General features: G+C 36.3%; 1 protein-coding gene across 3 annotated transcripts in view; it reads right to left on the bottom strand.

Moving 5' to 3' along the window:
• The window catches only part of LOC127581650 (protein argonaute-3), a 98,654-nt gene that overhangs the window by 27,800 nt on the left and 46,317 nt on the right, over positions 1 to 24,537 (bottom strand). For all 3 annotated transcript variants that reach the window (XM_052036220.1, XM_052036219.1, XM_052036221.1), the window contains 3 exons: positions 22,043 to 22,163; positions 19,615 to 19,829; positions 11,873 to 12,009 (listed from right to left, as the gene is read on the bottom strand). In XM_052036220.1, coding sequence (XP_051892180.1) covers positions 11,873 to 12,009; positions 19,615 to 19,829; positions 22,043 to 22,163 — 473 coding nt within the window. The remainder of the gene's footprint in view (positions 1 to 11,872; positions 12,010 to 19,614; positions 19,830 to 22,042; positions 22,164 to 24,537) is intronic.

The following is a 24,537-nucleotide window of genomic DNA, read 5'->3' as shown; positions in this document are numbered from 1 at the left end:
ATTAAAAGGAATGCTGAAAATGCTCAGGTCAGGCAGCATCTGTGGAGAGAAAAAAATGAATTAATGTTACAGGTTGATAGTCTTTCATCACAACTGTTCAGATCTGACACAATCAGGAAAGGCTGGTTATCTTACATTGTTGAATTCATTATTGAGTTCTGAGGGCCGTAATGTGCCTAGACTGAAGACGAGATGTGGTTCTTTCAGCTCATGTTGAGCTTTGCTGGTAAAGTTAAGAAATAGAATTGGACAACATTCTGGAAGCACTGGTGCAGGTGTCATCATCAGAACAAACACAATGGAGCAGAGAAACTGGGAGAATGGAACAAAGTCCTTACAGGAAGCAAGGTGGGAAGTGTACTCCTTATAGCTATGGGAACTTATGGGCATATACGGATGTTGGTCTCTAACACATTTCTTATGATGGAGATAGAGAAGTCAAGAAAGGCAAAAGTCACAAATGGATGATGTGAAAGTAAGAGCGGGGTGCAAATTGGCAACAAGTGATTTAAAAAAATTAAGTACAGTAAGCAACACAAATGCAGTCATCAATTCACTGGGAAAAGAGGTGATATTGGGGTCCTGAGTAGGACTGAAACAGGGACTGTTCCACATATCCCAGTGAAACAGTCAAGGCCTTGAGGGTTCCCATAGTGCTAATATAGAAGAAGTGAATTGAGTTCAAGGAAAAGTTGTTCAATGTGAAAATGCACTCAGCCTGGCAAAGGAGCTTAGTGGATCCAAGTACTGATGAAGTACAATAACCAAAAGATACCCAAGTTCCAGAGAACTAAAAACTAGCAACTAAAGAGAAATCTCTCAGTGCTGACTAGTATTCTTCATTTCATTTTCCAGAATTAAAACCAATATATCATTTCACTGAGGCCATATCAAATCTAGCTCACTATCTCTTTCCAATATGCTGCATGATGAATAATTTATTCTAACATAAAACAGAATGAACAAACTGTAAACTCACCATGCTCTAATTATACTACAGTACCTACAATAGCAGTGGAATGAATGGTGGGTGGGGAAAAGGTCATGATAATCTAAGCTTGCCACATTGCAATTTTCCATTAGAAATATTAGCATAGGAGCTTATAATGCATGATCATAGGCAAACGTTGTTGTTATAAACATGGACATTTGAACAACTTCTGCTTTTATTTTGATATTATGCTAATAGTGCTAATTTGGGGAATAAAAAATGCTACACTTTGTGTCGAATTAACAAATTGCACTTACACATTTAAGGGATATTATATTTTCATAATGTGACAAAATGAATTTTTAGACAGTTTGTTGTGTAATAATTATAGAAAAGGAAAAAAAGGAAAAAAGCAAAAGATGCAGGAGAAAAAATCTGTACGTTCCAATGGAGGTTTTAGAATAGAAAGAGACTAGGATGAAGATGTATCATTTGTATATGAGCATGATTTAAAAAAGAATACAAAACTAAATTAAAATAACACCAAATCTTTCACGGACTCAATTCCACAGACAGTCAAAAATCTTCCAATTTCAAGACTAAAGCATCTGACAACTGCATTCATTGAAAACCTTTCAGAGGAGATGTTAATCTGAGGTTTCATCTGCCATCATAGGTGGCAAATGTTGGCGCCGGAAGAGTGGCGACACTTGCATGCTGCCCCCAGCACATTCTCAGTCACGCAAAAAGATGCATTTCACTGTGTGTTTCGATGTACAAGTGACTAATAGATAAATATCTAAATATCTATAAATGAAGATCCCACAACACTACTTGTAGCAGAGCAGAGAAATTCTCCCAGACTTCTGGTCAACATTTATCCCTTTAAGATTGATAGTCATTAACTTTATAAATTGTGGGATATTGCTATATGCAAATGAATTGCCACATCTCTAGATATTACCAGTGATCACTCTTCAAAAGACCTTATATGCCTATGAGGCATTTTAGAATGGACTTTTTGTTTGATCAGTCCAATTTGGTGCTGCCATACACTAGATTGGGGAAATCCATTTTATTTGATGAAAGATTTCTTTACTTTCAATTTCTGAATCATTCAACAGAATTGAGTCACATTTCCAGGCAGCAACCAACACTGGAAAAAAGGTCAGAGCATAAATTAGCTAATTTTACAATAACAGTAATTATTCTCAGTAGTCACAGATACTCTAATACTGTTGCATAGATACAAGACTTCACCTCTGCTTATCTTAAGTGTAAGGACTTGGGTACTGCTATCTAAATCATTCTGATAGAAATACATTTTGTAGGACTACAAATGGTTCGAACAGTTGGCTGGTAAATGCCGAGCAATGCTTACTTTCCGACACACAGATTTTCCACAAATTAGGGATTATTTGACCATGAATCACTTCAAAACAAGAAAACTTTACAAGACTATCAATTACAAGAGAATCAACTTCATTTAAACAAGGGCTATTCTGTTACAAGACCATAACTTATAAATGTTTGATAAAAACTGTTCGGTAACTATTACTGTTGGTCTTTACCTAGGAAAATTATTGACCCTTTTGACAAAAGCATTCAATATAAATTTAAGAACTGTATTTTTCAGTTAAGTAACTTCTGTTGCTATATATCCAGTGAATAATAAAAGTTATTGGATTTTTTTAAAATGGGGAATAAATTAGTTTGATTCAACTGGTATCATCTTTCTCTTTGAACCAGTCAATTGCAGGTTTAAACATTACTCCTGGACATTAGTGCATCGTTTTGGCTCAGTGCTCCAGAGACATGCATCTGTTCCAGAAGGATAATAAAAAATCTATGACACTGCTCAAAAATTTGACCTAATCAACACTCCAACTTCAACCAATACTAAAGCTAAACACAATGAATCATTAATTTGCTGCTTTGGCATAATCTTGTTATGTACATAATAGCTGCAAGATTTAGGTGTATACCAATAAAGAGACTACAAAATAAATTATACAATATCAAGAATTTAAAGTGAGATGCAATACAGAGTATAGATGGAAGTTTTATTTTATGATAATAGCTTACAGAAAGCCAAATTAGTTGAAGTCAGAAGCACAAACGTGCACATGGCCCGAATCAAGAATTGTAATATTAGCCCTGTGAATACATTTGATCTGGCCATTGATGTGTTCTTTCCAATACATTTCTAAAACTCTTGTATTTTTACAGTGAAGCCACTAATCTTTTCACATTAACTCCCAGGGTAAATGGGAGGTCATGTGATGATATCTTACAGAAAATCCTAACAAAAGCAGATCTATATTCGGGGGTTGTAATGGATCTTTTGAATGAAATTGTCAGAATGGCACAGCAGGTATCTAGCATAACAGATATACACCACGAGGTGATCATTCTGAGCACACCTAAGCAATGTGCATTATCACAGAAACAAAAAAGGGCTTATTTTCTCCAGCTAACAAATTGGAAAATGGTATTCCATCATATCTTTTGAATACTAACCGATAATGCAGACAATACATTTGCATGGGGGAAACCTTTCTCAAGAACATAAGAAATAGGAGCTGGAGTAGGCCATCTGGCCGGTTGAGCTTATTCCACCATTCAATAAGATCACAGCTGATCATGGAGAAAATTTTCATTGCTCAAAATTTATGCAATGTTTACAGAAGCTCAAACAGCCATCATGACTGTCTGTTAACCCAGTATTGCAGAGGAAATGAACAATGCCCTATACATGCCCATCAAATTGTACAACTCTTCTATACTGTCAGTAACCATTATAATCATTTTCACAAAACATCTGCTCCTGCTACAAGTGCTTCTGGTTGTAACTGATTACTTCATCTGACAATACCTCCATCCATGATTAAGTTATAATCTGTATGTGTTAATTCAACTCCCTCACCTGTCAATTTATTTGATGCACTTGGATTATAAAGTTGCACTTTCTGCAAGGAAAGTAGGATAAAGTCAGTCTTAAGGATAAAGAAGGAAACCATTATCTTAGCAGATGACAATGGTTTAACTCAAACTATTACAGAACCAATTAATCAATTACTTCCAAACAAGGAATGCATTTCCAACTACCTTTGTTTTTTATCTCACTAATTTCGGATGTATATTTTCTTACAGAAGACCTACAGAAGAATTGTATGGAACGTGGACATACATAGCACTTAAAATCTTTACTTAGGCTAACTAAAGTACCCACAGATAGTGCATTCCAAATCATTTAGTTAGTCTATAACACGTGCAGAGATGTACAACTAGAAAGCAACTGCCAGAAAACACAGCTGACCCTGGAAGCATCTACAGAAAGTATCACTTGGCTAGTCTCAAATTTCGCAGGCCATAAGGTGGCCCCTTTGCCACACTGAGGCTGACGTCAAAATAAAAAAATCTAAGCACTTAGACTACTACATGCATATTACAGCTTACACCCACTGAAAATGGTAACAAGCTGTTAAACATCAAATGTGTCTTAAACATTCAAATTGATCAAATAGTGATGTAATGATATGCCAGAAAATAACATTGCTTTCTGCACTGTGTCTATGTGCTCAAAACACCCACATGTTCTTTCATATATTTTCACAAGTTTGATGAAGTTAAATTAAAAACTAACACAACGTTAAAAATCAAGAATGAAAGGTTAAATGAGCGAACCTAGTTCAAAGAACCAAAACCACATATATCTGTCATCACTGCAGAAACATTCCATTTGAATGAATCATACTTTCAATGTTTCCCTTCAAAACCATCAATTCCACGTCCTCACCCACATCAGCTGATTAATATAATATTAAGACAGATCCACACAGCAAACAATAACCAGAGTACACCAGTTTTGATGGGAGGAAATAACCTCATGTCCACTAGAAACATAGGCAGCTACTTGCCAAAGAGGTGGCAATGACTAACTGGGTGCGGCAGCTTAGAAATAAATAAAACCATTTATATGGTATTTCCTTTGTATTAGTCAAATGAAGACCAGTGTGGTATATCAAATTATATGTGCATCACTGCTCAGCAAAATTGTCCTACTAGATTTCAGGAACTTGTCAACTGCCATCCACCAGGGAACCAGAGATAATTAATGCAGAAAAATTATTACAAAATTGCTCAGTATAAAGGGCAACAGCTCTTGAGGTCTAACAACAGCTCAAAATTCAGTTTTAAACTTTACACAAGTTATTATCTTGCTACACTGCAGAATTGTATTCATCATTTATATCTTTTTTGTTGGTAACATTAATCATGTAAAATTAAGTGCTGCCTCAACACAGGCAGATTGCGGCTTAAATATCAGTGTTATGTTCTGAAGTCTGATATACAAGCTATTAGGACTCAAAAAAATGATAAAGACATCCTGTTTTTCTAAAGTCATATTAAAAAAACTGTTGGTGAGAAAACACAATTACAGGTTGTAAGTAAAGAACCTTTTCTAGTTTCAAGATTGAAATCTAGTTTCCTTTTCAGAGAACACAATACGTTCTTGTTAAAAACACAATTGGGTAAGTGAGATTTGTTTACATCGTGTCCTGACTTGATTTAATTTTTGCTACTGGTGGTTTCAGTGAGTCATTCAAATAACTGAAAAATTCCTCAATAAAACATGCAACGTTTCATATACACCAGCCATCCCCCACCATCTGACAGAAGATTTGTAATGCCTACATATCAACTATTTTAACATTTTCCTTCTAGGTAACCAATTCCTTCAAAAGAAATGAAGGGCTACTGAAATAAACTCGCTCTAACATACAGCAAATTCATAAGACAAATCTGTTCCTCAATTTATATATTGGGAGGATTGCCCAAGCATCTGCTCAAGACTTGTTTTTGGACACAGTTTAAGAGAGTAAATCCCCATCAACAATCAAAACAGAAATGAAATCCAAAATTCCCAATATCTGAACAATTTTTTCATAGAAGTTAACCTAGTGGCACTTTAATCTCTGTAAATACTGACAACAGTCTTAAATGTTAACAAGACCATGGTTCACTTTCTCAGGAAAAGCTTAACTTTGTTTCAGAAGTCATAAGAAACGAGCTGTGCAGAGGCTGGTTAGGCCTCACCAGGATTACTGACAGCAGTTTTGGCCACCAAAACCTGGTAAGAGTATTTGACCTTGAATGGAGAACAGCAGCGACTTTCCAGAACGATTTTTCTGGATTTTGAGGGTTGAATTAAGAGGAAAGATTACAAACATAAAATTCTTTTCCTTGGAATTAGAAGAATAAGAGGTGACTTTATTGAAATATTCATGCTATTGAGTGGAATTGCTATAAACTTTTTCCATGGGTTGAGATGACCAAGAATAGGCCAAGGCTAAAAGTTGGAGCCAGGCTGTTCAAGAGTAAAGCTTAGAAACATTTTTACATTCAGAGGGCGGTAATAACTTATAAGGAAATTGTTTCTGGGTCAATCATTCATCTCACATTTGAGAATGGCACATCTTTAATAGCCAAAGATATGCAAGAATATAAGTAAAGGCCATATCATTGATATTCAAATAACTATTTGTTAGAAGGTATGCAATTAGGTCATAGAACATCTGTTCCTATGAAATCTGAAGCTGTTGACCATAGGGTAATATGAACAAAGAATGCCCATCTGCTTTACAATCTCCACCCCCCACCCCCCTTCTTTTAATTAGTCACCAGGAATGGAAATGAGAAATGTTTCTCTTAAGATGCTAATGTTTTGAGGTCAATATGGACAAATAATTAAGTCAGTTTGGGGGTGGGTTCATGGGTTTCCACTCATAAAGCATCTTTCAAAGATATTGCAAGTGCTTCATCATGTGAATTAGTTTGAGAGGAAATCAATAATGTGATAAAAGTAAATGCCGTGAACAATTTACACAGCATAATCCTGATTGTTTATTCTTGAATGGTTTGGAAGTCGTCAGTAGAGGAAACACCAGGAGATCATATGATACTTACTTGAATAGATCCACCAAGTCGTCATGATCTATGGTATGGAGGCTCTAATGTGCAGGATCACAAGAGGCTGCAGAGGGTTGTAGACTCAGCCAACTCCATCACAGGCACAACCCTTCCCACCATCGAGGACATCTTCAAGAGGCGGTGCCTCAAGAAGGCAGCATCCATCATTAATGACCCTCACCATCCGGGACATGCCCTATTCTTGTTAGGAGGTACAGGAGCCTGAAGACCCACACTCAGTGTTTTAGGAACAGCTTCTTCCCCTCCGCCATCAGATTTCTGAACGGTCCGTGAACACTACCTTGTTATTCCTCTTTTGCACTATTTCTTTATTTTTGTAACTTATAGTAATTTACGTCTTGCACTGTACTGCCGCTGCAAAACAACAAATTTCATGACATACGACAGTGATAATAAACCTGATTCTGATTCTAGAACTAGGTTGAATGCCTGGTGCTTGAAATAGGTAAAAGGTTCATGAGACTGGGTGTATATGAAGACAGTTCTTTTCACCTCCAGTTAGAAAATTTGCAGTTATATTAATGCATTTAACTAACTTGAAGCAAACAGTACAAAACAATTGACATCAGAATTATTTTAATTTGTATTGTGCAATACAATGCAACACTTTAAGCGCTTGTTATTTCTATTTGAATGCCATATCTTTTTTAGTTTGCAGATCGAGAGAAAATGAGTGTTAAAATTTCCATTATTAGCAGGCTCCGCACACCTTATCTCTTCCATGCTATTTATGTTATAAGATGTAAGATGCATACCTGAAAATATTAAGCAATGCAACTAAGTAGCTGCCTGTCAATGAGAACTTTGTAATTGAGCAAAGGGAATAAAGTTTTCCTCCACTGACATTAGATAAAGTGTTAAATTCCTTGTGCCAGTACTCAGTAGTAATATTTATACAAAGTCCAATTAGACAATAAGATCATAAGACATAGGAACAGATTTGGGCCATTCGGCCCATTGAGTCTGTTCTGCCATTTAATCATGGCTGATTTATTTTTCCCTCTCAACCCCATTCTCCTGCCTTCTCCCCATAACCTTCGATGCCCTTACTGCTCAAGAACCTATCAACCTCCACTTTAACTATGCCCAATGACTTGGACTCCACAGCTATCTGTGGCAATGAATTCCACAGATTCACCACCCTCTGGCTAAAGAAACTCCTCCTCATCTCTGTACTGAAGGGATGTCCTTCTATTCCGAGGCTGTGCCCCCTGGTCCTAGACTTTCCCACTAATGGAAACATCCTCTCCACATCCACTGTATCCATGCCTTTCAATATTCGGTAGTTTTCAATGAGATCCTCCCCTCATCCTTCTAAACTCCAGCGAGTACAGGCCCAGAACCATCAAATACTCCTTACGTGTTAACCCTTTCATACCTGGGATCATTCTCGTCAACCACCTCTGGACCCTCCCCAACACCAGCACATCCTTCTTTAGATATGGGGCCCAAGACTGCTCACAATATTCTAAATGTGGTCTGACCAATGCCTTAAAGTCTCTGATTTACATCCTCGTTTTTATATTCTAGTCCTCTTGAAATGAATGCTAACATTGCATTTGCCTTCCTTACTACCAACTCAACCTGCAACTTAACCATTAGGGAATCCTGCACTCGGACTCCCAAGTTCTTTGCTCCTCCATTTTTATTCTATCCAATTTCAAAACTACCCATTCCAAAAAAATGCTTGAAATAGTGAGGAGAGAACATGGGTGTGCAAATTACTTGGGTGGAGTTGTATATAAATTCTGCTTTTTTATTTTAAAAGAGTCCATAAAATTTATGATAGTTCTAAAAATGTCTTATCATAATTAAATACCTCAAATTATCATAATATTTTTTGGAGTAGAACTAAATTGGAGTAGAACTAAATGGCCCCAAACATTAATTATTAGAAATATCAGAAATTCAATTTTGCACCTTTAATACTACAAGAATATAAAGAAAGACAACTTCCCTTTCTACAATAAAGGAATAAACAGTTTTAAAAATCAAAACCTGTTGAGCTTCCAGATGCTATGCATCCAAAAGCCCATTCAAAACACCTGCATTTGTTAGAAGGTTACATTTTGAAGCAGTATTGCTTCCACATAACGACACCTATTTAACTTATGACCATCAAGAAGTCAACAGCAAACACTTGTGTTGTTCTTAATTATTTGTTTTTTTTTTAATTGTTATAATCTTTGTTTTTGGTGGAACTAAACTCAGTGTATAGTTAACAACCAATTTCAATTAAAAAAAACATCCTAACGTAATCCCCTAAACTCACCTTACTCAGTTACTGTTTATTCATTATTATATTTTCTCTTCCAACAGATCTTTAGGTTTTCTTGGTCTGGATACCAAGAACCTATTCCCCACTATTTCATTTGTAAGCACAAAGATGACCTGTTATAGTCTTAACCCTTTTAATTAAACCATAGTTCCTTCAGTGCCCCATGAAGGGGTGATTCAGTTCAGAACCAAATTTGTGACAGCTATCCTCATCACAAACACATATATTATAATCAGCATCAGCTACAACCATTTCACATAAGTGATTTTTAATTCTGAGAGGCAAAACAGAATAAAATGTCTTCTTTATAGAACTCATCATTCAGCAAGACTACAATAATGAAATCCAGAACTGAAGTGTGAATGCACATCCTTAATTCTCAACCCTGAGAATTTCCCAGTTATTGAGGGAGTTATGGAGTTAAAAACCCAGTATTTACTTAACAGAAAATCATATTAAGAATTTTTTTTCTACTATCTGTCCCTAAGAAGAACTCTGCCAACTTAACATCATTCAATTAAAGCTGGTATACGTTGATAAAGTTGACAGCTGAAAATGCTTTAAGTACTGATTGCTTCATAGTCAACAGACTGAGGATTGAATCGATTTAAAATCTCTGTAACAGCACAAAACATGACAGTTTACAATAGCAACAGGTCCTGGGAAACACCAACAGTTCTGCACTGAAAAGCCAGCATTTAACTCCCAAGAGTTCAGCTTCTCCCTATTCAGGTGGAGTTCCCAAATTTCTTTAAACTCCATAAAGAGTCCAGCAGTGGAACACAAAATATGGAATTTCCCATTAAATTTTTTTTGGGGAAAGTGCCCATTTTAGCTGTATAAGTGGTGCAAAATAATTCAGTGAGTTTGTATTAAAGCTGTATTAAAAGTGTCTTAAGGAATTTAAAAGATAATTTAAAAGTTTTAAATTTTTAAATTCTTTTTGAAATTTGTTTTTGAATGTTTCCATTGTCAGGGACATTCAAAAGCATTCAAGGTTCATGACAGCTTTGCAGCTGGCATTCTTTTTAACCATTTCATGGCACTGTATTACATAAACAATTAAGATCAAGCTGTCACTTACCAGAGATCTGTAAAAGACAAGTCTCAACTTTATCCCCATGTCTGTGACAATTGCACTTGACTTGCTAATGCCACCAAGTTCCAGCTCATTTTCTTGCATACAAGCTGCCTAAAGATATTTTGTAACTTCTACTTGAAAGGTGTTGCCTGTGTACCAAAATGCCTGCATAGTCTATAATACTCTATGATTTCTTTGAAAATAACAGACTGTAAAATAAAAATTGGCAAAAAAAAGTTTTTTTTTTAAACTTTATTTGAATATCTCACTCAAGAAAGTGAATCTTATCTGGACTTCAGTTCACAGATTCAGGTAAACTAGTGTCTGGTGGGCAATGATGCACAACAGAAAGCATTTTCTAATTCTCAGAAAGGCATTTTTGGACAGTGAGAATTACATCTGTATTTTATTCCATGAATAGTTCCCTCGGTTCTATAGGTAAACACAGTTGTTACTTATCCATTTTCATTATCTAATTAAGAGTTTGGATTACACTGGCTTTTAAGAGGAACAGTGCTGGATCCCATCATTCCAGATATCATAACACTTGCTTGTTCTCAAGAGGTTGCTTTAACTGTCCTCACTTCTGAAAAAAGATCATTTCATGGAGATCATGAGATGGAGATGCATGTTAATTAACATCCCTCGATTACTAACCTTGAGCCATAGTCCACAATTATGTTTTACTAAAATACTTGACAACACAGATGTGGCCCTGTTCCTAAAGGTGCACAAGTCAAAGAATAATACAGCTGAGACTCCAACTGCAAAGTTTCATAAACAATGTGCACTTAATGTGGGAAAACATCGCACAGCATTTCACATAGAATGACCAAATTTTATTAAGAAGTTTTTAAATAGGAGAGACTAAAAATGTCTAAGGAGCAGCAACTTAAATGGCGAAGAGGTGATCGTGGAGTCATTTGCATAGGGAGTTCCAGAACCTTTAAGTCCAACAAGGTTGGAAGTGGCATCACAAATGAAGCAACAAAGGGATCTTAAGATGCACAAGCAACATAACTTGGACAAGCCAGAGTTCTTGGATGGGTGTGGTGATGGATGTTACATGTCAATCTAACTAACAAAGTGAATGCAAACATGAAAATCTTAAAAGTTGTGCCAAGTATGGTCATTGGATAATGACGATGGGTGACCAAGACATGATGCACAAGATTCGAGCAATAGAATACTGGAGATTGAACAGGAAAATGTTGAATGTGTAAATTTGGAAGTATGAAAGTCACTGGTTAAGGTTTTGGCATCAAATAACTTTTGTTCAAAGCTCCAAAGTCAACTATGCAGAGGACAGAATCTATTTAATAATTAATGCAACAATGAAACAAGTTTGCTACCAACAGCATTTTATTTTTTTGTCTTCAAGATCCTTTATCTAAAAATAATCAATTTCTCATCCCCCAGATGAGAGAGGACCTTCTACTCAATGATCTTTCAGTTCAGTCTGTCAGAACTATAAAGCAGTATCTTTCAACAACTTTGACTGTTAAATGAAACTCAAATACCACTGGACAAATCAGGAGATTAATGTGGAGCTTGGGAATTGAAACATAATAAATAAATCACAACTCACCATCTATGTTTAGCATCATTTTCCACATGGCAGGTCTGACAGACTGATGGAAACCAAACCAGACTTCTCTACCACCACCCAATGGATGGTCATACCCTTCAGGAGCAGAAAAGAAAGAGCGGCCAACAGGGGTATACCTGTAACAATACAAGTTAAAGTCAGCTGTCTGGGATCTTGCGCACCATTTCTAACTGGTACTGCTTAAACACTGATGAAAGCAAGTACAAGACCTTGCATGAGTAGGTGAGAGACATCAACTCAAAGGATAACTTTTTTTAAAAAAAGAAAAAGTTATATAAAACTAGTGGAAAATTTGAAAAACGAAAATATAATAAAAATAAGCTACCATAAATATCAAAACGTTTTGCCAAGAGGATAGATTCAGAATTGCAAATACATTCTTGGAAAAACAGTGCGAAAAGGAATGCAAATCATTAAAGGAACATGCACACAATAAGGAATTGACAAACTTGTTAAATGGTTACTTTGTATCCTTTTTATTCCCCTCCTCTTTCCTCCCCCCTCCCCCCCACCCCACAGTGGAGGCTGTGGGTAAAATACCAACTTATTTGAGAAAACCATAAAATTTCAAGGGGAGGAATGTAGTAGATTCGAATGTAAATAATGGGGCAGGATTTCAACAAATCTCCAGAATTTAATTACTTCCTAAAATAATAGCAATATATGGAGAAACTGCAGATACATCACCCATTTTACATTTAGGAACTGCACTCTTGGAATAGAAAACTGCAAATTTCACATCATTAAATGAAGCTACTAATCGAAGTCTGTACTCCAGTATGGTGAATTGGAATCTGAATCAGTTGGTTTGATTAACTGACATACTGAATTATCTGCAAGCCAAGCATTTTCTGTTTTTATTTCAGATTTTCAAGATCCATAATGTTTTGATTTTGAGCCAATATTAAGTAATTTGTGTGCATGGAGAATTATTAAATGAAATGGGAGGAGAAACTAACAAGCTACTCATGTGCTTGTTAGCTTCCACATCAATTATATGGAAGTCATTTGAAATTATTAACGGAAAAGGTAATTTGTGTGGGCAAAACAGTGGCAGATGGATTTCAATGAGGGGAAGCTGAATTTGATAAAGACAAATCACATTACTTTGTTAATGCTCAAACTCATTTTCTCCTTGTGTGTCCATGTATATGAATTACTTAAACTGGCTCAAAATCAAAACATTGTGAATGTTGAAATTCTGAAATTAAAACAGAATACACCAGAATGCTTAGCAGGTAGAACTGTGGAGAAAGAACAGGTAGAGGATCTTTCAGCAGAATTGGGCAAGATTTGGCATAACACAACTTTTAAGATGCAGAGAGTTCAGGTGGAAGAAGGGGAAAATTTAAAGGAAGGTATTTTATAGGGTAGAGAAAGAATGAATGAAAACAGAATATCTGTCTGAAGAAAAATGTAAATGGGAAAGGCACAATAATTATTTGAAATGACAAGAAAAACCTGAATAGTAGAAATGTCAGTACTGATTATCCAAAATTATTTTATTGTTGAGTCTGAAAGGCTATCATATGGCAGGTCGGGACCCAAGCACAAAATCAAAGCTGCCGCTCTTGGGTAACATTATGAAAGCTCTACATTTTGTGAGGGCACCCTTTTGATTAGCTTGTTTGTGGAATATAAAAGATCACAGGGAATTATTCTGAAGAGGACTGAGAATTTTCACAATGTTCTAACATTCCCAGCTCAATCCCCAAAGGAGGAATAACTAACCATCCCCTCGATGCTTGTGAAATGTGGTTTGCTAATGTAAATGGCATTTCAAAGCAATTTACTTGATATCCTGAGATTGTGACAAAAATGTCCATCTAGGCTAGACTATTGACCAGTTCCTTTATTGTTAATCACAATACAAGATCAAATTTATAATCAGCTATTGCTTGTGGTTTTCTGAAAGCTGATACAAATAATAGCTAAACTATGATAGAAATTTTATCTTTGAGCAAGGTATATATTTGCATAGTTTTGGAACACGGTAGTGTGACTGTACCCGATATACCTGGTCAGCGGCGTGGCTTGCAGGTAATTCAATGTGTTTATTACAAATCAGTGAATCAAACCAACTGATCCAATTCTAGGAGCTCATCATACTGGAGTACAAGATTTTGATTAGTAGCTTGGCTTAGGGTTGACAGACATGTTGACATGGATGGCTTTATATACCCAATAACTTCATGGAATCTAATATGATGGACGATAAGGACATAAAGGTACTGACCGTGCCTTCACTCAGTTACACATTGAATGAATCAGACAATCAGCAAGGAGTTGAAGTTAGTATTGTGACAATGTCACACTGGGCTGTACCTTGCTGATTATCATTGATGAATTGGAAGTTTTGTCTTTCATTCATTTTTGGAATGAGGGAATCGCTGGCAAGGCCATCATTTACTATCCCTAATTGTGGGCCAAAGGGCCTGTTCCTGTGCTGTACTGTTCTATGAAATTGTCCTGGAGAAGCTGCAGTGAGACATCTTCAAGCTCTGGTGAAGGTGCTCTCATACTGCTGTTGAGTAGGAAGTTCTAGGATATTTAGACCCAGTGAAAACAAGTGAACTACAATACTTTTCCAAGTTAGTATGGAGTGCAACTTGGAGGGGAACGTGCTGCATCATTACGTCAACCCTTGCTGTTTTTAGTTGGTTACCCTTGCCACAGCACTCTGTCGACCAAACTATGTTAGTCGGTTAAAGCAATGTCGCAGGGATGTGATGTGATATAATCCCCTTTGGGATAGGGAATCTACTGACTACATGAACGAAGACCAACAGCAAGTAGTTGACTCTCAACTGTCTTTATAAACTGTCTAGCAAGATATTCTATTAAGGCCTGGAGTGGTTCAGGAAGGTGGCTCAACACCACCTTCTCAAGGGCAATCAGGAACAGGGAATAATGATGGCCTTGCCAATGAAAAATGAATTTAAACAAAATTCAGAGAGCCAAAACTGTCAGTTCACTTATCTAACTTTATGCTAGGGGACTGCCGCAACTCTGGCAGATAATGCAAGACTCTCAGTTCAATGGAAAATTAAGAGATCATTTTAATACTTAATTGTTTCTGGTTACAAACAATTATATATTTTTAAGGGGGTAGGAGAAACAAAGCCTCTAAGATCTTGCCCATTCTTTAACCACACCGCAAGTGTATGATTATTTCAATGATCATCTTTTTCTTCAAAGATAACAGTTAAAGCAAAGTTAAAAGGTTTTGACATTAAAGGAAATAGTAAATATACTTCATGCACTGAATGGTGTATTTTTACACATTAAATACTAACCAATTTGTCTGTGAATTTGCAGCCTGAACCATAATACAATTTAGATCATACATCCAATCTATTTAGTCAAGATGACGGACCCATGTATTCAAGTGTGATACTTACCAGTAAGCCAGAATACAGTTCCAAGATCACCTTGCTTAATTCATGGGTCCTATTACATTGAGATTGGGTGGTGTAGGTGCATTCTGGACCATAGGTATTTGAGGTTATGTTATAGTAGTGGACAATGACATTGAGTCACACTGTATACCTAATGAGGTAAATACTTAGGTGTAGTTTTCATGCTACCTATCACTGTAGCCCGAATTTGCCAATCAGTGCCAAATCACAGCTAGTTTTCCATCCATAATTAAAGGATTATAAGCAAGGAGATTCAGTGGAAGTTGAATTTGATCCAAGTTAAACAACACAAGCACAACAGAATTATATTGAGAAAAGATATGCTGATACTTCAACTACAGATCCAATATCAGAACTAACGTTGGAAATTAAGCAGAACAAGATGGGGAGAATAATTTAATATCATTCCAAAATTGTAAACAGAGAATGGTTAATCGAGAGAATACTACACTAAGAAGTTGCCCTTTTACACATTTAATGGGGTGAAAACTAATAGAATTGACATTTCACCTAAATTCAGAGTTTGTACATTAAACCACAGTACTATTCAAATTCCATCTGGATGGAATTTAAATGGAAACTACCATTAATCAAGTCAGATTTGGATGTCTGCTCAAGTTCTGACCTGCCTAATATTTAAAACATAAGCATTTGGAAAATTGGCATGTGTGACTTGCAAGTATATTAGTGAACTGAAATTAGATTTTAGAAAAACTACAAAAAGTCAAATTAAGATAGTAAATTTAATTATTAGATTAAAGAGTAATTACCACAGCACATACATCCCTGAGCAATGAATAAGGGCATTATTATATGACAGCCCTTCCTGAAAATTAAGTATTTGCAGGAAAATATTAATAATATTTGCATTTTAAAAGAAAATCATAAATTTGTTATTTTAATTAAATATCAGGCTTTGCATTTTAAACCTCAAAATACTCTTAAGATTTACTTGTTGAATGTCTAACAATAGTAAATGAAAAATTGTTCTTTGTCAAGGTTTTAAAACCATAATTATTGTGTCATGCTATGTGGAGTACCAAACACATCCCCACTGGGTAACTACAAATTACCAATTTTATTTTATGGCTAGCTAACAATAGTAAAACTGTTCAGTTTGCACTGTACAAAGTTACACAAAAACCTTTGCTCAAGACTCCAATTAAAGAAACCACTCTGATAGGCCATTAAATGCAATTAATGCTAATCATCACCTTACACCGAAATATATCAAACATAAAAAGATTGCAATTATCAGATGACAAGATCTTGTAAACCAAGAAAATCCTTTAATTATCAGAAGGTATGAGCTATGAACAAAAAGTCATCTAATTAAACAAAAACAACCTGCACCATGGAAAGAACAGTATGAGATAAAAAGCCAAAATGGCCTGAGAATACAAGCAAAATCTTCTGGTTCCATTACATTTTCACAAATGAGTGGCATCACATCAAACCCACATTAAATATAATCTTTTGAAAATGAATTTTCCATGTGAGAGTGACAAAATTATCTTAGGAAACAGGCGCATGGTTTGTTATTACAGAGGATCGGAAGAGCCAGAAATGTGGACCATGAGGTTATTTGGTCCAGCGCACAAAACTCTTACTGCTTCATGGCTATACTGGATTAACTTCAGATGTTTGAAGTATCCAACTTTAGATGAGCGGAGGACCATTTACTTCAATATTGTGTTTTACCCACTTGGGAATTAGCTTTTACTGGCCTCCAAGCTGGGAATTTTATAAAGAGTTTGTGTGTTTACACTTAGGCTTCAATGGGAGTGGCAAAAGCATTTACTAATACTCTAATCCATGGCATTCTAATTCCAGCTGTGACAGTCACAGCTGGAATTAGAATGGGGTCAGATCTTCTGTGTCTCAGCATTTACTGACTTTCCACTTGAAGCTAAGCCAGAATGCCAATTTTCTGATTTATTTGATACCTTACCCCAACTGCCTGCTCTCCATTGGTCTCATTATGCCACTGCAAACTTGCCACCTTTGTGCACTTACATGTCACCTACTAGCACCAATCCTGTGATGCACATCTGGAGGCTAAGAGTAGGTGGCCAGCAAGTGCAAAAGTGCTCTACAGTTACAAGCCCTTACTTATTTTTTTGCATTAAGCATCATGCTGTCATTCCTTGCAAGTCAATGGAAGCTCAGTTTCAACTGGAGTAGACAAACCATCCGGCCACAAATTACCCGAGAGTAATAACAGAAATAAATTTGTTTTTGGATCAGCTTAGATGCAATTTAAATCATGTAGACACTTAGCTGCTTTGATCTATAAGCACACCCCAAGTTCTTACCTTAAATAAGTGAAATGGCTTTTATGAAGATGAACCATAAGATGCAACTATGATGACATGAATCAAACTGTTGACAACAGGCTTGTTGTTGTCTGAATTGGGTGCCATATGCTTGAAAATTATATATCTGATTCATTAATAGTAATTTAAACTCAATGCCCTAGCTAATAGGTTATTCAGGGCAGAGCTGGTGATCATGGTCAGAAAGGCTTTGTACCAATCAACTGGAAATTGGCCAACTATCGGAAGACTGAGACTAGGACCAAACTGATGGGTTATAAGCTAATTAATGGTGAACTTCCCAGTTATACTTGAAGCACAATAACTAGCTTCTCCTTTCTCTGGCTTGACTTACTGCCATCGCTATTGCAAAGCTCTGCAGCCTTTCAAAGAACCCAGTACCAATCCAAACTAATAGCCATTCTTTTACCATTGGGTCATCCTCTTCCATTACAAATATTATAAGCCATTCACTACATTCTGTAACCCCATCCACTCCATCTGCCATCTAATCACCTCCTTAGTTAATATAACTGTTAACTACATCTCATATTTACATGGAGTATTTACTGTAAGGCTTCATTCTATGCTCCAACTTAGACTTTGTGTCACCAATACGCTCAAGTCAATGTATTCCTTTTAACCTGAGAGGACTATGTGGAAGTTGGAAGGTTCTTGTACATGGTTAAGTTTTAGTGCATGGAAACCATTTTCTATGGGAATCTCACCAGTTATGGTTGTGCACACATCTGGGCAGAAGGATCTAAACACCATTTATGAGTTGCATTTCTTGAGTACAGACGTTGGCATTCCTGAATCATCATTCAGCCAACTCCGTGGTTTTAGTATGTATATTTAGCGTATAGCTCTAAAAGATTCTACCTCTGGTGAGACTTCAATCTGGTAGAAAATAATGAAACGGAAGCTTTCTCGTTTTGGTTTAAAAGACTTAAATTTGCTGAACACAGGCAGATGCTGACAAATTTCTTACAGCATATGTACAATTAAGAAAAGTGCAACAGCCAAGTACAACAGAAAATGACTTCTGGCTTTTACTTTGAGGGATACAAACACTGACTAAACAAGTAATTAATTAATTGCCTCATGTCACAGGAAAAATGCATTGCAAAATGAAAGAACTAACCTCATTTCACAACTTCTTAATCTCTAGGCTGAATTCATCCTCATTTCCTTTTGAGTTTCCTCTATTTCTCAAATGTACTTACTTCTGCAGTATCAGTTACCCTTCACTCGGTTAGCGTCTTTCCATATTGTTCATAAACCCGTAGGCAGAACAGGAAAATAAAACCTCATGTCTTATTTTCTTAAGCAATTGACCATGGAGTTCAACAGTAATAATAGTTGGGTCCTGGAGGTTCAGAAGAAGTCCTGATTTTTCTAGTTTTACTAATCTTGAGGAAGTTTTAGTAGGGTATGGGCCAAATGCAGGCAAATGAGACTAGCTCAGGAAGACACCTTGGTTGGTATGGACAAGTTGGGCCAAAGGGCCTGTTTCCGTGCTGTACAATTCTGACTAATCTCCATACAAAATTAGGATGCGAAACAGGGAGGGTGGGGGTATAACCCCCATAGATTTTCAGTTGGAATGACAACAATACAAGCTCAAATTTACAAGAGGAATATGAATATTTAAAAATTATTTTAGCTTTATTAGCATGTAACACACAAAGCAAACGGAGGAGATGCGTGTTCAAAAGAGTTAATTTTAGACTCATGCTATCCAATATATGTTTCAAGGAATATCTGCAGTAGAATAATTGTGACCAATTCCAGAGCAATACTGGCAGAAACTGAGGAGCAAGAAAGACACGTCTACTTTTTTTTAAAAAGATGCAAGTATGGCATAGAGATTTACAGTGGTAGATGGGGGGGAAAAAAAAGGTTAGTGGTTTGATCTGTGCTTGGTGGATTAAAAGGAAGAAAATCAATATCAAAAGAGTGAAAAGTAACTTTGAGGGGTACTCACTTCATGGAGGGAAGGTGTCGAAGGACAACATCAACAGCATGGACAGGATTTGTGCTGAGTGGCTTGTCCAGATCCAATCCAGGCAGCAACTCTGGCATGCTACGACCTGTTAGGACTTCATGTAGCAAGTGCCAGCTCACCCTTGAAACAAATTTTATTGACACCCTGAAAATTCGGTCCTTCCCTTCTCCTGGCAACGTCACCTCCAAATCCACCTTTTAAAAAAAATCAAAGACATAAGCTATCTGCGATATTTCTTTGTGTACAGGATAGTTCTTGATAAAATAGTTTTAGTTCTGTTGTAGAAAGCAAAATGAAAAATAGATGCAAAATATCAAGTATTGGATGGTTTTAATGGACCATTATAACACCCCACTCCCTAACCCCATCTCTCAAAAAACAGGCTCAAGCACAATGCAAACTATTGGCAATGAAGGCACAACAATTTATTTGTTGACTGCAAGTCCTGCTACATGAAATTGTATTTGGGGAGTCAAAAGTTAAACTCTTGCTAAAATTTATTATCATCAACTCTGGAGAAATATCACAAGGATGTAGTAGGGTTGCTCTGCTTAGTTGGGGCCAATATGGTGCAGCAAAAAGTTAGGAAGTCATATGGAATATTGGCTTTATTGCAAGGTGGTTGGAGTTTAGAAATAGGGAAGTATTGTTACAATTGTATGGACACAGATTGAGTATAGCGCATGATCTTGGTCCCCTTATTTAAGGAAGGATATAGTGGAGACAGTCCAAACGAGATTCATCAGGCTAATCCCTGGAATGAGAGGGTTGCCCCATCATAAGCAACTAAAGAAATTAGATCTACATTCTTTGAAAGTTAAAAGAATGAGGGGTGACCTTCCTGAAATATAAAAGATACTTAAGGGGCATGAAAGGGTACATGTCAAGATGTTTTCACTAGTGGGAGAATCTCCAGTGAGGGGACAAAATTTTAAATGATTATCCCTAATCTTGTAACTAAGGTGCATAGAAACTTCTCATAGAGAATGATGAATCTCTGGATTCTCTACCCAAGGGGAATGTGGAGGTAAGATCATTGAGGGTATTTAAAGGAGGAAACAAACATATTTGAACGATCAGGGAATTGAGTGCCGAGGAATTGACATAAAAGATTAAATGAAACTGGGGTCAGATCAGCCATCATCATAATGAATGGTGGTACAAGCCTGATGGGCTGAGTTGCCTACCCTGCTCCTATTTTCTTATTTCTTTTACAAGCCCTGATTCTGAAAGTCCAACAGTAGGTCATTAAGAGCACTGAACAATAAACCAAATATGTGGAAAGACAGCAAAGAGATTTATGGCTGCATTGGGAAGGAAATAGCACTGGAAAACAGCATCAAAACTGGGCAGGTTTTCACATTACGAGGAGTGTTTGTTCTCCAGTGGGTGGACAAGATAGAATTGGGCAGCAGAGTACTGTATATGAAAAATAAAACACCATACTTCTTGTCATCCCTTGTATGGCCATCAAGAACAACTGAATATGAGGTAGGACCAGAATATCTAAAGGGAGGAGGCCACATTTGTTGAAGGCCTCAGAAAAATAATCTTGAGTTGATCATTGCAAATTGCTGGTGGAGAGGAGGACAGGACTAGCAGCTGAACATTCCAGAATTCAGATTTTCAGACACGATACAGAGGGATATAAAAGTGGTGGGGGAGTATATAAAGTTATAAGAAGCGTAGACAGAGCAGATAGTCAGTCTTTGTCCCAGGGTGGAAATGTCAAATACTGGAGTGTACAGATTTAAGGTGAGAAGAAAGGTACACCGAACAAGTAGGTGCAAAGAAGCAGATATAATAGCAACAGTTAAGAGGCATTTTGACAGACACGTGAACAGGCAGAGAATAGAGAGATACAGACCACATGCTGGTAGATGGGATTAGATAGATTAGCATCATGGTCAATGCCGACAAAGTGGCCTGAAGGGCCTGTTCCTGCACTGTACTCCATGTAAATCTCAATATGGAATGATTTCTTAGAATTAATTAGTGAAGAGAGCACAGTTTAGTAATTATATTGATGTTGTAATAAGATTACTATAATACCAAAGATATTTAAATGAATCTTTTTTGGATGAACAGATTAAATGAAACTGAACCTAATTATAAATGAAGGTTGATGCACTTGACATTATTAAGTGCTCATAAAGAGATGCCCCAAACCAACACAAATTTAGAAACAATATTCTCAATGTTTACCATGACAGTCCTCATGCACATAATTAAAATCATCAGTAAAATAAGTAAAAATCTGCAAATGCAGGAAATTAAAAAGGCACCAACTCAGAGGTACCAATTAACAATGCAAATGAACCGAATCTAGGCTCAATCACTGATATTAACAAATCCATTGTATAAATTTCTGAACAACTTTTAAAAAATAAACAAGAGCAGCCCTTACCCCAGTACTGCTGACCGGAATGGGATCAGCAGTATAGAGACTCCTTTTCCCATCATAGACAGGTCTTCTTTCTCCAAAAATCTGAACTTTAAAATGCTGAACCATAGAGTCAACCACTTCCCTATAAGTAACACAGAGTGACTAGTAAGGAGGAGAATCCAAGAATCAAAATTCAACTTATTGACTATGCAAAACAATTATTGAACAATTTTGAGTTTTTTCCTCGTCTTCCTTTACATCTTGTAACCTGAAAGAAGTTACACTCATATGGGCTTTCATGGCCAGTCATGCTCTGGCATTATATTTAAAGTGATTGTAATCATGGACAAAGACCATCAGTAATGCTACAGAAGCACAAGTTTCAAAATCAAAATTAATTAGGTTTATTTTTAATGCATCTGGCAACCACAATAACGTCTCTAAGAGAAGGTAGTTGATAATTCTAATAACACTTGTTACAATTTGGGATTTTTCCCAGTCTGTGTGGTTTATTCTTCTGGACTAAGATGCATTATTGTTATTAACATGAAGTGTTTGGTGAGAACCAAAACGCTGAATTTCCCAGTAAATAAATAAAATTGACTCCATCATTCAAAAAATTGATCAGACATGATCACCAGATAGGGAAGTACTTGTGAGGGGCCAAATGGCTTACTTTTGCTTCAATTTATGTTCTAATGTATTGTAAGGTATTTGGAGTTTACATTCAATCTGGGGTATAAAGAATTAGAGTCGTAACAATAACGTTAATGTTTTTTGAAAAGATATGCTTGTATCATCTCTCTTCCCTTCTCACAAATCGAGATGTGTGGTTCTCTTTTTTTTAACTACTCAATGTTGCAATTCGAAATACCCTGATGTTGTACCAATGCTCGATGCTACTTTATAGTGGACGTGCAAGAGCTGGTGTACATATTATACCATTGTACATGCTCAGAACAGAAATTAGATTTAATCAGAACATGAATACAATGGTTCTAAGACATGTTGACAATGCCAGGACTGGAGAACAAGAAGCAGAACCCTGTAGTACTGACAATCAGACCTTCAATTAAAATAATATTTAACATTTAAGATATTGATGGCTTTCATAAACTAAAATCTCAATGAGTATCAATATCTACAAAATGAAATTATAAAGTTCTGTAATAAAAACAGAAAATGCTGAAAATACTGTGTCAGACAGCATCTGTGGAAAGAGGAAAGTTTTAACAATTTAAGTCAATGCCATGTGGGTACAAATTTGATTAAACCAAACTCAAAGACTGAACATATTTAACTTTAAGCAAGCGATAGATTAATTTGCTAAATATGATGTAAAAGTGGTGTTGCCTAACTTCCAAGAGATGGAGCTAGGACTCATTAATATCTACATCAACCCATTATCTGACAAGCCATGAAGAAACTTATTTTATTATACAGAAGAGAAATGCATGATGCAGGATCTCCAGCCTTATCTGGTCTTCACTATTGATTTTAAAAATTTCTCTAGCTATCCTTCACCAATCCTCAGTTGTATTCAAAAAGAAAATAGCGAACATCAATGAATTTTTCCTCATGAAATTAGATGACCAATTGCAGATGAAGTTCAAACTTCATTTAAAATTGGGCCAGAACCAATGGGCAGATTAAGAAACAAGGACTGTTCCCTTTAAGGTATTTACATTCTTGAACTGTGTTTGATTTTCCCATACTGTGGATTATAAAAAAAAAGTTTCATGAAATTTCTTCCTGAATATGCTAAGCAGAAGTATGGTAAGCAATATATGCAAACCAGAATCCAAAATTTTAAAGCTAGTTCATGCTACATTTGGTAATAGAATTAAATCAAAGAATATGTTCAATGCAATACAGTACCATTTCCAAAGAACAGAATTTTAATATAGGTAATGTAGAATTCTTCCAGATCCACACTTCACATGCAATTCTAGCAAAATGATTCAAAAACTGCAGGTGGGATGACTTTGTGTGTTAACTTACATAAATTCTACTGTGAAGGATTCACCGTCAGAAGAGGTGAGAGCACTGTTGCCGCTCCATGAAGTATCCACAAGAAAAACAACTTTATGACCACCACCTTGCTGGTGTACATTAGCAAACAGAGTGATAAATTGAATGTTTACAATCTTCATTTTGTTATGGACTATATTATGCCATAGCACACTTTTAGTGAACAAAATTCTCCTGTTTAGTTTACAAACCATCAGAGCAGAAATGCTTCAAAATACCAAAACATTCTGCTTGATTCTTTGTAACCATTCTGTTAATAAAAGTACGCAGGTTACCTTATTACATTATACTTCCCCTAGCAGATTCTGTTATTCACAAATCTAACATGGCCAATTGATGCTCAGGATAGAAAGCCCAATGCAACCTTTTCCAAGTTAGCAGAAACTGAGAGTTGCTATGCATTCTTCAGTTCTAATCTCCCAAATGTCTTTTTCATACTGAGAATCAAAACATGCTCAGCATTTCTTGTTCTAGGAAACGAACAA

This window comes from Pristis pectinata, chromosome 22 (genome assembly GCF_009764475.1).
Source record: "Pristis pectinata isolate sPriPec2 chromosome 22, sPriPec2.1.pri, whole genome shotgun sequence".
In the NCBI taxonomy this organism is placed as follows: domain Eukaryota; kingdom Metazoa; phylum Chordata; class Chondrichthyes; order Rhinopristiformes; family Pristidae; genus Pristis; species Pristis pectinata.
Note: the sequence above shows the minus strand (reverse complement) of the source record. Positions and strands in the feature narration are given on the sequence as shown.